The following is a 13,756-nucleotide window of genomic DNA, read 5'->3' as shown; positions in this document are numbered from 1 at the left end:
ATTCTTTGTTTTAATTTTTCACTTCCCCACACTTGACGTTTTATATCCTTTAAGTTTACAAGTTTCTTTCCAGTTTATTTTGCATGAGCTTAAAGGGTTTTGTATTGTATCAGCTCTTCTAAGCAGGACTCTCCTGAGTCTTGAACATAAAAAGGGGAATTTAATTTCAAAAATAGTCAAAGTTTCTAGATAAATGAGTTGTGTAATTCAGAATTACAGTTGTCTAACCACAAAACAATGCTTTCTTGTTTACTTGTGGTCATTAATTTAGCTTAAGCATTTCCTGCATTGTATATACAAGGTTGTGTAAATGCAGCTTTGTAGAATTTTCCTGACTTATATATTTCTTATAAACAGCAGTTGTAGAAATAGCTTTGAGTCCATAAAAATACAAATTAGATAGCAGGGGGCCAGATGCAAGTCTTTGAGATCGTACACTGTAGTCAGTGATTTGCTTGTGCTTGAAAGGAATCTTAGGATTTGAGTAACATATTTTGGGCCTGTTTGTGTAGGCAACATAACTTCAACTCCACTTCCTGCCCGGTCCTTAAATGCCTCGCTCGGTTTCATAAGGTTTGAATAAAAGTTTCAGCAGCCCACAAAGGCTGGCTTTCAAGTCTTGGTGCACACACTCCAAAGTGTTTATTTAGAGTTATTCTTATGCCCACAGCAGTGTTGGGATAGGTTTGAGCAGTCCAGGCGTGCACTGGGGGTTTTACCCCTCTGCAGGGTTGCTTCCTGAGTACTGAAAAGTGCAGATGAAGATTCCTCTCACCTTGCAAGTGTAGCAGTTCAAAGGTGTTGCCAGGACTTTGCAGTCCCTTGGGAATGTTTCAGCTAGCCTGTGGCAGGACCTTGCCTGTAGGAGGTGGAAATCACAGGGAATCCAGTGGTTAAAGCAGCTGGATTTCTAAAGACTCATCTGTTTAGAGATTTGGGGTGGAGGGAGCTTTGCATTTCTATACATCTCCCCTGTTAGCCAGAAGACAGCTTGGAAACCAAGAAAAATTAACTTCAGCATGTTAATGTATATGAAAGCATGGCCCAAAAATGCATACAGGGTTTGATGGCTGAGCTATAAAGCTGTTGATAATGGTTATTCCTATAAGGTATTTATTTTTATTGAAGTACTGCAGAATTTGCATCCTGGACTAATTTTGTTTTGGGAGTAGTCCCCATGTGAAGTGGGCTAACAGCCTAGATCTGTGCTTTAAGGTGAAGGGGCAGTTAAAACTTCTCATCCATGAGTAGCCTTTAGTGATGTGTGCTTCCAGCATGTCTGTGTTCAATTTCAGAAAGAGCTTTGGGATCTTTGAGAGACAAATCTCAAAGGCATTGAGGTATTTGAATAAGTATCACGGTATGTTCTGCCAGATAAGATTTTGGTTTGGATTTATTTTAACCTTTAGGTGACTAACTTGTGGTCTCTTTCCTTTGTCATACACAGCCTGAGCTCAGTTTCACGGTACTTCAGCCATCATGCTCACATCATTGGAGTGTAAAGCACTTCACAATGAAACAGTAATGAATCTGTGACTTTGGTGCTTGCTTGTGTAACTTGAAATTCCACTTGAATATACCTTGTTTGGGTGAGAATACTCAGGTTTTCTGAAAGACTATATAGCAAACTAAATACAGCCATCAGCATTATTTATCCTCCTGTTGTTCAGCTCCTGTTCCACCATAGAGAAAATTGTTATTTTAATTATTTACAAATAATTGTTATTGTAGTTATTGATGTTTATTAATGAGAATTTTTTAATGAGTTATTGAAATTTTTTATTGTAGTTGTTGATGAAAATTAACAAGAAATAGATGGTAGAAGAATGTAATTCTTGTTTACCTGAATTTCACATGGATTTATTGTCACTCAATGAACTTTTCATAGATGATGATTTACTTGGAAAAACTTACAATAAAAAGAAATGCTACAAGAAGAAGTGCAGAATTTCTCATGGAGTTGTATCTTTTTGCTCAGAAGAGACCTTCTCCTGATGCCAGCTCAGAGTGGTGTTTTTGTGGATATATGCATCTGCTATGTCTCAGTTCAGAACTCTTTATATCTGTAGTGCTGCCTCAGTGAAAAAGCAGGTAGGATTTCCCAGGTGGAGATTAAAATGAATGTATCTGGTTTAATTTTTTTTTGTTTAACACCCTAAAATCAGAATGTTTTTGCTTGTCTTAAGGTAGCTGTCCTCTTTTTTTGCAAAACAGTCCACAATTCTAAATTATAAGGTAATAAAGTATTCCTAACTCCTTATGCAGTCCTCATCTCCTAATGTGGCATGATTGGAGCTGGTATGGATGCCAAGCTTCTGGACAAATTTTACCACTCTAAACCCATGCAGGCTTTTATCTTACTGTAAACTATGTATTACATATATAATATTAAATTATACAGCCTGACATTCTTGATTTGCTGTGAATGTGTATGTTTTTGTTTACATGCATGCACATAAATGGAATAATTTAATGCTCTGGCAGCTGTATATAGCAGTTGTGTTTTTTTAATATGAGAACTGTTCATAAGAAAAATTCATGTAGATGATGAAAATGTGGACATACAACCAGCTGTGAAAATAAAACTTGTTCACCTTTACCAGAAGGGTCTAGACTTCTGTTGTGCTTTGATCTTCTTACCTAAACAATTACTTCATTTCCTTAGTTTCTTAATAGCAGAAAGATCTTGGTGTTGTGAGTAAACTTGAGTTTGGCAAAGTAGCTTATATCTGTCACATATTTTTGTGCTGATACACAATTTGGATTTCTTGCCTAGCAAGTGCATGGAAAAATGGGTGACAAGTTGGTGCGCATTTTGTTGTGGTGACACACAGCTTTAAACTGGGTGAATTTACTTCCTCTGCTTCCACCCTTTAGGGGGATCCATTCCACTCTCTCTTTACAAATCTGGTTTGTAATTTTCTCAGTGGTATCACTTGAACAAATTATTTTGGTTCTTGGGGTCAAACTGATGAACTTGCCTTCTTCAAATGTCATGTAGATTATGATGGTGTCCAAGAATGGACACCAATTTTTTCCTGGCACTATTTGGCACCAAAGATGGCACCATTTTTTCCTGTCTTTAAAGCTATTAATTGAGACATACAGTGTATTCCTGAAAATGGGGTTAAGTGTGATTTTTACCTTTGTCTCCTTTTTTTTTCTACGTATGTAAAAATTCATTTTTACAGAATGTATCTGTGCCTTGCCCCAGTGCTTATGCCTGTACTTACTTGAATTTGTTTAACTTATGCTTTTCTTCTTGGCTTTTTAAACTTTTTGTCCTTTGCTACTTAATGCTGGTTTATAGCTCAGTTATCCTTCTCATGAGCTGTTTGAGTGGGTTTACATTCTTCTGCATGTAAATTTAAACTGGTGCTTTTTGTTTGGGGGGGTAAAAGATACAAAAAAGATCCAATTTACTTTTTGCAAATACTCAAGGCAGTAGCTGATGTCAAGTGGGCACTGCTTCAGTAGTGCTATCAGTAGTCTAACATAGTACAAATTTCGTATACAAGAGTGACTCAATTTTACCCTGACTGTTCTAAACTGAACAGCCCTCTGCTAGAATTCCTCTATTGTCATATGACTTAGAACCTGGAATTAAAATATAGCAAGAAGCCTGCATTGGATTTCTATCTGGGGAAGAATTTACATCTAAGGCGATCAGTGTATTTTGAAACTGATGAATGCAGAATAGAAGATGGCAGACATTCAAAATTCTCAGGTTAAGGGAAAAGGAGATGCCAGGCAGCCTGGGTGAGTGGATTTGCAAGTGTTACCAGCTGTATGGACCTGCAGGAGCAGGAGAATAGATGCCTAGAAAAGGGTTCACAACGTGTCATTTAAAAACTGAGGCTGTTGAGTTTTCTCTTCCGATACAGACAGAAATTAAGAGTGAGTGGGTTTTGAACAGAAAGAGGAAGCTCTTGTTTTGTTCTCCAAATGTTTCCAAAGTTCTCTCCAGGAAGCTGGAGAGTGTAGGGCTAGTTGAATTTTAGAAAAGCAGGAGACTTTGTAATTCCAAATAATGTTGGGGGGTTTTTTGTCCCTGTCAAATGTATTCCAGAATCTTGTTCAGCATAATAGGTCCAGATACAGGCGGTGTCTCCTTACTGTTGGAAAAGGCCTTTGAGCTCAGTGTTTAACCTGCATTGCAACAGACTTAAACTGGTTTCCTGTATAAAGCTTTGTCTTTGACTTAATCTTGGCTTCTATCCTTTAGCTCCACATCTGTGAATGACTCATAACAAGCAGGACCATCAGAAAAATATTGTGTACATTTTTATCCAAATCTGTAGGGGTTTTGTTTCTAGTTTTTTTTACATCCTTGCTACTTTCTCCCCTCCCATGCAATGAATTATGCAGTATCTATATTCATACCTGATAAGAAAAATGGTTGGGCCTTGAGGGAAAGTTGAACGCTAAACAAATAGAAAGAATATCCCCAGCCATCAGTCTGCTGAGAGCAGAGCTTTTATATTTGGCAGGTATCCTCTGTCAGCCCCCAGGGCACTTCTGATATTATGATTTTCTTTCCTCCTGTAAACAGCAAGTCCTGTTAAATGGATACTCTGGCTTGGGGGCAGAGTTGGATCTGTCAGGCACTGGCAGCAAGGGAGGTTCTGCCTCCTGAGGCACTCAAAGACTTTTTTTTTTTTTTTAGCTGTCACATCCAGTGACTCAAGGCAGTCCCACTGCAGAGGTTTTTGGAAAAATGCCAGGCTTTACATCTCTTATTTCTCCTGCCCTTCCTTGAATGCTTTGGCCCATTTTCAGATGTATGACAGCACAGGGGCAGTTCACTCAGCTGTCCTGTCCCTTCTGGAGTGTTTACAGTGGCCACACTGAAGGGAAGGAGCAAAATGCTCCACCCTGAGTCCTTGTCTTCCAGGTTTTTATTTAAAATATTTTCCTAGGGAGCCACAGTACCCATATTTAGTGCAGGTTATGTGCATGGCAGCTCATGCACTAATAACAATGGGGGAGTCAACTGAGGCAGGCAAGGTGAAAGAAGGGCTGGAGTGGCTTCATCCAGTCACAGTGTTTTGGTCTCTTCCCTTGTGTCAGGGGGGAAGCCTAGAGTAGTGAGCAAATGAGCTGCTGGCATAAATATTCATAATATTTATTGCTGTGCAGAGAAGTATTTTCTAACAGCAGTATGGTATGTTGATGAGATTTTCCTGCAGCTGCTAGAGCTGCCCATCTCCAGCTGTCTCCTCCAAAACTGCCTCTCTTTGGATGACAGGGCAAGGGAGCATCCAAGCTGTGTTTGAAGAGGGAGAGTGCTCTCGCAGCCTTCACGGCTGCCTGCTGACTGATGCTCTCAGGTTTTGACTACAAAGGATTTGGATCAAACTAATACAATGTGAAATTTTTTTCTGGCCAGCCTATCATTGTGGCTACAAAGTTCCAAATTTCCTGGGATACTGAAATGCTGAAAGGCCTGTTTGAAGGTAAGGAGGCAATTAACTAACTCCTTGTTTAAAATAATAGAAGCCAAGGCACATCACCTTTCCTTTACACATCTTGGTATATGTGATGCTTTTTGGATGTGACTGATACAATTTTGCATCTCTCAGGGAACTGCCTGGCAAAGATTGAAGGAGGACTGAGGTCACAGATACTTCATTTTTATATACATAGGCAGCAAAAAAGGCTTTATAAATATGAAAGTCATAGAATTGTTTTCTTCCCTTTTTATTACTGTCTCCAGTATCATTTCAAAGATGTTATTCTCAAAACTGGGGTAGATACTGGGGGAGCTACAGTGCTTGAATGTGCTTAATGTAAGGTTTTAATCAAATTTCACTCATGCTGATAGCAATGGATCTTAACAAAGTTGTCTCATAATTGACTTTTTGATAGGCTCACTTGTAAAAAAGTGATTATCAGTAGCACAGATGGAAATTTTCTGTCTTAAGAGGACCTAGAAATAGGGTATTCACCTTGGCAGTTATTAAGGTGTCAAAAAGGTGTCTGCATCCATTGATGAAAATGGAAGAAAAATGTAGCTTGGAATTAAAAATTTGGGGATAATAGTGGAATTACTTGATGAAAAATAATCAAGTCTTTTTCTTGGAATTCTCATTGTCTTTCCCACAACCTGGCAGCTGGGTATATGTTTGCATGGATATTCTCCTTTCACAGTACCGTCAAAGTGGTTACAAACTTGAAATGGGAAACTCGTGTTGGTTTGAGACTCCTTACACTTTCAGGAAATCCTAAATGAAGTTATGCTTTGTTTGGTTTTGTTTTTCTTGTCAACTTCAGTTCAATTTTATTAGTTAAGCGATTTCCAAGAAGCCCTCTGCTGATCCTAGAAGCTGGGCCAGTGATTTTGTCTCTGTCAGTCATGGGAATGAATACTTCAGTAGGGCTTGGAAAATTTGTTTGGAAGTGTAAGCTGGTATATCTTTTATAGGAAACAGCAAAAGTCCTGGAGTGCATCTGAAGGACAGTATAGGAGACTTCCAGGAATGTTTTACCCTGATAGAGATGATAGAGCATTTGTGGCTCTAACAGTGAACAAGTGGCAGCTAGCAGAGTGGTTCTAACCAGGTAATACAGTGCTGACAGCTACTCAGTTTCCCTGGCTTTGTTCTGGAATGGCTGCTAGGAAGCAAAGCAGTGGCTTCATTATCTTCATTAAACTCCTCAGTCCTGTGCCACGCACTCGCTGTGTCACACCAGGCAGAGTTCTGTGCTTCTGGGGGTGAGCTGCACCCGTGTGTGCCTTTGAAATGAGAGATTTCCACCAAGAAAAAAGGGCCTCCCAAAGCAGCCCCAGCTTCACAGCCTGCCTTCAAGCTGTGACTTGTCTCTAAAAATAAATAAACAAGCAGACTTATTTCTATGCAGAGTCTTGGCAGACATCTTTTTCCCTAGGGATAAATTTGTTTTGCAAAATTAGAAAAATCTGTTAGATATCTAAAATTTACAGTTGTTATGTATTAAATTATTGCTTTTAGATAGAGTTTTGTAGTTACACAACTCTACAAATATTGATGGTGGAATGGACAAGGCAAGTTGCTCTCTGTATAACCTAATTTTTTTTCCCCTTTTTTTCCATTTCTATTTGTTTTTCCCCTTAGCTTTCTGTCACCAAATCTGTCAGGTCCCTACAAATACTACGAGGAAATCTCCAGGAGTATTTGTTGAAAATCAATGTATTTTGTCCTCAGAGTATGCATGTTGTTTTATTTTCTTGCATTCTTTCTTGGCAGTGCATGCAGAGCTAGTGGAAACAAGTGTAGTTTATTTCAAGCTTTCCCTTTTTCTCTGTGTTTCTGTTTCTCTTGCTGTTCCCTTTATTCATCACAAATGATGGATGGGTGAAGCTTTGTGAGTTTTGGTTGTAGAGCTGGTTTTAGTTATTTGCCAACAATCTTAATTTTGGCATCAATGATTAATTATAATATAGTATTCAGGGGAGTTGAAAAGTCAATATTCTCATATGTGAACATGACTAATATTACTGGAAGAATGAAGATAATGGGTGTGTTACCTGTCTGTGCTTACAATCACATTCTGATGATGCAGGCCTTGATCCAGGGAGGATCCTTCAGGTGGCAGAGGCTCCAGAAAGAGGCAATGGACCCTGCATGGCCAAGGGGACTCACTGATGCTGTATTTCAGCACCAAGATAAAGGCACCCTGCCTCAGCCTGCTTTGTTCCAGCACTGCTTTGGTCTGTCAGATGCTGGAGCGCAGCTGGCCTCTCTGTGGATAGCTCAGCCATTGCGTATTGAGTTCCTGCTAAAAGGAGGAGATACAGTGGAACCCACCCAAAACTGTCCAGATATTTGATAGGCTACTTACTGTCATTTACTGAGCATGCTGAAATTCTTCCAGTTCTTCTTTGGCTGCTCTAACAGACAAAGAATGCTCCCTTATAAACATTTTAAGTTTGTATCATGGATGATTTTGTTTGGACTTTTAAAAATTTTTATCTGACTTAAAAAAAATGTGGCATTTTCACCCTCAGTCCAAGAGTCTTTTTGTCACAAAATACATAGATATTGGATAATTTCTCTAATATTCCAGATACCATGCAGGTCCTTTGTCATTACTTTGTGTCAGTATGCTGTATGGACAGGTATATTTTGCTTTTTTTTCTCATTTGTTGAATGTTCCATTAATTTCTCAAGAATTTTGGAGCTTTTCTCCCTTTGTTTGATCTCCTTTGCTGGTATTGTCAGTTGACTCTGACCTGTCTATAGTGAGCATCCTCTAAACCTGAAGATTGCTCTGTATATAAGTTTAAGAAAATTTGAATGTCTGATTTTCATTCATCAACTCTGGGAAACTCCATGAAGCCACATAAGACTCTGAAATAGTGAGACTGCCATGTGTAACAGGTTAGTTTATGAAGCTTATTATAATTACAAAAGTAAAAAGAATATACAACCCTATTAAAAAGCCAGTTAACATTCTCAAATATCTGGATTTGTCATGCAGATTTCTTTCTTGTTTAAGCCTTGTTACTTCTCTTGCCAGACTGTATATTTTAGTTGAATTGTCTCTGTGACTTCTTAGTTCCTAAGCTGAGAACTGGAAGTAAGACTGGTTTTGCAATTACAAGAAAAATGGAAAGTTGTTTTGTTTGGATTTCAGCAAATTCGATTTAAGGTCAGATTTTTTTTCTTTAACAATGTACGCTCTATCTTTTTATTCCTAAAGGCATATTTTCAGCAATTTGGCTTAACTCTGTGGTCATGGGGGTGGAATTCTTTATCTTGGCTTGATATAAGCAAGCTTTCAGAGCATGTGTGGGTTAGTGTCTGACTTAGTGCACAGGAAAACACAATCTCTTTGTCAGGTGGTTTCTGGTTCAATGAAAGAAGTTTTTGGTTGGGTTTCTTTGTGTATGACAGCAGCTTTTGGTAACTTTAGAGAAATAGCTTAGGGACTCAATAAATAACTGTTCATTCCATTTAAAAAGTTAGGACTAAATAAAAATCAACACTGTTGCATAGCTGTCATGTTTCTATGGCAATTTCAGAAAAAACTCAAACCTAAATAACATGAAGACACTCTTGACATAAGCATTATGAAATCTTTCTCATTCAGCAGATAGGAAAGGTGAAGGATAATTGAGTACTTACCTTCGAGTATATTATTCTACAGCTTCTTGAAATCCTGTTGATTTGTGTTGATAAAATGAAAACAATCTAGTTATCTGTCATTTTAAAGAGTATTTTGATGCAAGGAATGATTTTGTTTCATCATAGTTGAGACCTGAAGAGCAGAACATACTTTTTTGTCCTCTTAAAAATGTTGTCTTTCAGTGTAGACAGAGGAAGAAGTTTTGACACTAATCAATGTAAAGGCAAAGTCACCAACTCAGTCACACTTAGTTACCCTGAGTTTTTGATAACTTCAAGAGCTTGGAAAATAAGACAGAAAACTGATGTGTGAGGTCAGCAGAGTTATGGTAATTCATTTAAAGACTTGACTTAATCAGTGTATCTTGGGTTCCCTTCCTGTAAAATATGACCTGTATTGTAATAACTTTTTTAATAACTAAAATAACATTTGAAGTGAAAGCTCAGATTCATTTTTTCCATGTGAACCTAGAAATTACAATTGGGCCTTTTTATGATTTGGTGATTAAGTAGACAAATGGTGCACTTCATGGGTACCATAACAGTTAACACCTGTTTCAACTGTTTCCTATTTGTATTGGATGGAACCTCAGCAATCCAATATGTCTTGAAAAGCGAAAATCTAATATAAAATATTTCATGGTATGGAAGAAATTACAATAAACAGAGTATAGCTTAAAATATAAAATGCTTGTTATGCACATTTTCATAGGTTTCATCTGTATTTCTGAAACCAATGTAGCCACCTTGTGTAAAATTAATTTTAGTTTTTGTGAGGATTGGTTAAGTGATTATTCAATACCAAAAAGTAAATACTGTTTTCTAAGCAAACAGTATTTCCTGAGTTGGCAGAAATGAAACAATTTGTCAGAAGTCAGGTACAAGTGGATTACTTAGCATTTGGATTTCTCTCAAACCTACTTGGGGACAGGGACCACAGGCAGAAGGGTGGAGTGGTCTCCTAAGGCACATGCCAGGCAATAATGTCACTTCTTTAAGTTGTTTGTTACTGGTGTAGTATTTGGAATTCATTAATTTCAGAAAATGTGAAACTTTGATTAAAATCTGAAAGCTTATTTCAAATTTGGTCGAGATGGCCTCTGTTGTGCTGCCTTCCATGCAGCACAGGTACAGCACTGCTGGTCCCCTCAGCCTCCCACAAAAGGCTTGTTGTCTTTGGTGTTTGATAACTTGAAAACTTCCTGCCTTTTTGAATAAAGTTTGGTTTGAAAATATTATTATTATTACAAAAAGAATTTGCCAGAGTGCATTGTAAATATGTAAATATTGTGTAATTGATGTAAATATCATGAGCTTCTTAATATGATATTTCAAAGCTGAAGTTTATTTTGAGAGTTGGGGTTAATACTCTCAAGATTTGTTTAGATCTTTGGATGTGATGACCTAGGAGATTATTTTTTCCTAAACATAAATTCAAGTTTGCTTTTATCTCAGTTTATATGATTTGAGGTAAACCTCAATGCCTTACTAGATTGCATCTGCTTGTAGAGAACACTGCAAATGATTTGCATTTTAATGGCTTCTGCATAAATTTCATAACTCTGGAATGCTTCTCTTGCTCATTTCCCTGCGAAAGATGCTGGGTTTTTCTTGATATAACAAAATTTGTTTCACTTTCCTATTACAAAAGAAATGGATAAATTTGCCCTTTCCCTTTTGGCTATTCCTACTGTTTTCAGAAGTGCTAGGACTGCCTTTATCTGCTTTGGAGAATAGAAAGGCTTCAAGATAATTTCACAGAAATCATAAACATTTCAAACACATGTTAGAAGCTTTTTTAAACATAGGTACTTAGTTTGGGAGTAAACATATGCAAATGTAGGTCGTTGTGGGTAGCATCACAAAATTCATAAACTGCTGATAGAATTTAAATTTCTTTAATTGTAATTGCTCCTCATAAAAACCAGAGGCAATTTAGGAAGTAAAATTAATAGGTAGATAATTGGTACAAAGTTATATCATAAGAGGAAGGAGGGAAAAGGGAGAAAATAGGTGAAAAATGGCTAACCTCAAAAGAAGCATAATGCATTGATTCATGTTGTTTTATTCAAGATTTTAGGCATTTTTTTCTTTTATAATGAAATATATCATTCTAAGTGTAACAAAATACTTTAAGCCACAATTCTGAGCAACTTTTTTTTATTAATTCAATGCATAATGGAGATGGTAATGACTAGATCACCTTAATATAGAAAGATGAGGTATGATCAGAGGCATACTTCTTCCTGGATTAAATAGTGCTGCAATCTGTTGGACATGAAGTGACAAAATTCCAACAGATTGCAGTATCTCTTAACATGTGAAGAGGTGTTTTAAGGTACAGACCTGTAACTTCAGTATCTTTCCAAAAAGTCTCACCTTAAAGTCTGCACTACGTTTTCACAGATATCAGGACACCTGACAAATGGGTCATCATAAAGCGTCTTATGTACTGAAAAGCTCCAAATAAAGACCACATCTTTATAGTATGTTGTAACAAGTAAACCCACTAGTTACTAGCTAAAGATTTTTCTGAAGTGCTATTTGCTCCAACTTTCTATTGTCTCTACTGTTGTGGGATTTTTCCTGTGAACCCATTTTGGGATGTTTTCATTCCCTCTTCTTTCCCACTTTGTCCATGCTTGTTGGAGTCTATCTGTTGTGCCATCAGTTGTTGGTGGGGCTGAGCTGTAAATCAGATCACCAGAATGATTCATATTAAAAATAAACCTACAATAAAAAGCTTGGAATCCACTTTGTCAGCATTCTACTTAATGCCCTGCAGAGCATCACTGCTATTATCTTAAGCCATCTCTTGTTTGTATTCAGTTTGGAAATTATGCATTTACAGCTGGAACAAAATCTGTCTATTCTCAAAACGGCGTCTTCAGCTGCACATCTGTGACGTTCTCATTTCCAGTTTATCTCGTGTACTCTCTCATTAAAAGCATGTTGTTCCCATGTTCCATTTGAAATAGAGTGGTGGTGCTTCTCACTTCCCAAAAGCATTTCCTATCCCTGAGTTAATGGAAAACATGTCAAGCAATGTGCGCCTATCAAGGAGCTGCTTCAAGGAAGTTGTGTTTTTCTGCTCAGATCAGTAGCTTGTAAATCTGGGGAAAAAAACCCTTCCCCGGTTGTTTCCTCTGCTTCCAGAAAACCTTGTTCTGGTGAAATACAGACCAGTTTGTTCTTCTCATACAGACATTTATGGGTTTTGAAGGTGGGGAGGGCTTTTTTTTTTCTCAGTCTTGTTGGAACTGGGGAGTCTGGAATTGTTCTGCAGCAAAGTGAGTGCTTGACAGGTTTCGTTTGCTGCCTCTGCTCTAGCTGCACTGGGTTTGAATCATGATCTGCTGAACTGTATTAGATAAAACTTGCTAGTCTGCTCTTCTCTGTGGTATTTAAGTGTTGTTATTGAGATTTTGAGAAGCTTATTTCAAATGTAGTGGTATTTCTTCCTCTGGGGTAGAAGTCATCTCATGCCTCCAGCCTGTATCTGCTCACTTGCATTTGGTATCACATTGCATTAGCTGAGGTAACAGTTCCTTAACCGCTTGGAATTGGTTATGTAGTTGGAGGAGGGGGCAGAACTAAGTAGTTGAAACATTGCTTTGAAGCCAAGGTGATGGGATGAGCTTGAGGGATCAGTTTTGTACATGAGAAATACAAAAAACCATGATGGTGTAAGTTGCTTCAATAATCCTGTACCATTCAGGAAACTCTTTTCCCACCCTTGGAGTTCTTTTTGAAGGCATCTCTTTCTCCAGGGGAAGAGGAAATGATCCCCTTCATAATCAGTTCGAGCTACTGTACTAGATCAACACAGATAAACTATGATATAAGATAAATGCAAACAGTTGTACATTTTAAGTGCAATAATTTGCATTAACTAAGCTAAACTTGCAGTTATGGCTTTAAATACAAGTGGGAGATTATCCAGGTCCTGGTCTTGAGATCACTGAATAATGTGATATTTGATAGAGCAAGTCTTGTGCTCTACTAGCTTTCATTTGATCCTGCTGTTGGTAGAATTGCAGGGCAAAATATGCAGTGTGACTAAATTGTTACACTTAGCCCATGTGTATTTTATAACTGAAGTAAGTATCAGCGTATTAGAGCTTGAGTATGAAAATACGAAGGGTTTGGACTCTGTTCTTGGCAAGTGACTTGTAAAAGGTTGATCTGGGTATGACTTAGTGACAAATGTTTATTGCAAGAGAAAAAATACCCAGACTTGTTATTTTACAGTAGCTTGTAGTCACTGAGAATTTCTATATGTAAGCCTGCAAATTTTCTCCTGTGTATTTAGTAACCAGATCCCACTTTTGTTTTACAGCTGCTGCAGAGGGCAAAGGGAAAAGTGGGGAAGACTTTTTTCAGAAGGTAAGAAAGATATTTCAGTTCCATAGTTGCACCTGACGAGAGATAAAAAAAAATAGCAATTACTCACTCATGTGATCAACTAATTAAACTTCATGTGCAGTTTCCACCATATTGATCAAATTTTTTTAAATTATTTTGTCATTTAAAGTGTCTCCTTGGTACCAGCTATGCATGGAATGAGGAAAAAAACAGGTTCTTTTGTGTATGCTCCTGTCATCTATGCCCAAAAACAATTTAAATTTTACCAATTCTTTAATTCTTTA

The 13,756-nt window shown here is 37.6% G+C and overlaps 1 protein-coding gene across 2 annotated transcripts in view; it reads left to right on the top strand.

Annotated features, from left to right (window-relative positions):
• The window catches only part of BICC1 (BicC family RNA binding protein 1), a 92,765-nt gene that overhangs the window by 20,061 nt on the left and 58,948 nt on the right, over nucleotides 1-13,756 (top strand). For both annotated transcript variants that reach the window (XM_058841617.1, XM_058841618.1), the window contains exon 2: nucleotides 13,447-13,493. In XM_058841617.1, coding sequence (XP_058697600.1) covers nucleotides 13,447-13,493 — 47 coding nt within the window. The remainder of the gene's footprint in view (nucleotides 1-13,446; nucleotides 13,494-13,756) is intronic.

Source organism: Poecile atricapillus, chromosome 6 (assembly GCF_030490865.1).
Source record: "Poecile atricapillus isolate bPoeAtr1 chromosome 6, bPoeAtr1.hap1, whole genome shotgun sequence".
NCBI lineage: Eukaryota > Metazoa > Chordata > Aves > Passeriformes > Paridae > Poecile > Poecile atricapillus.
The sequence above is the reverse complement of the archived record's forward strand: the minus strand, read 5'-3'. Positions and strand labels throughout refer to the sequence as shown.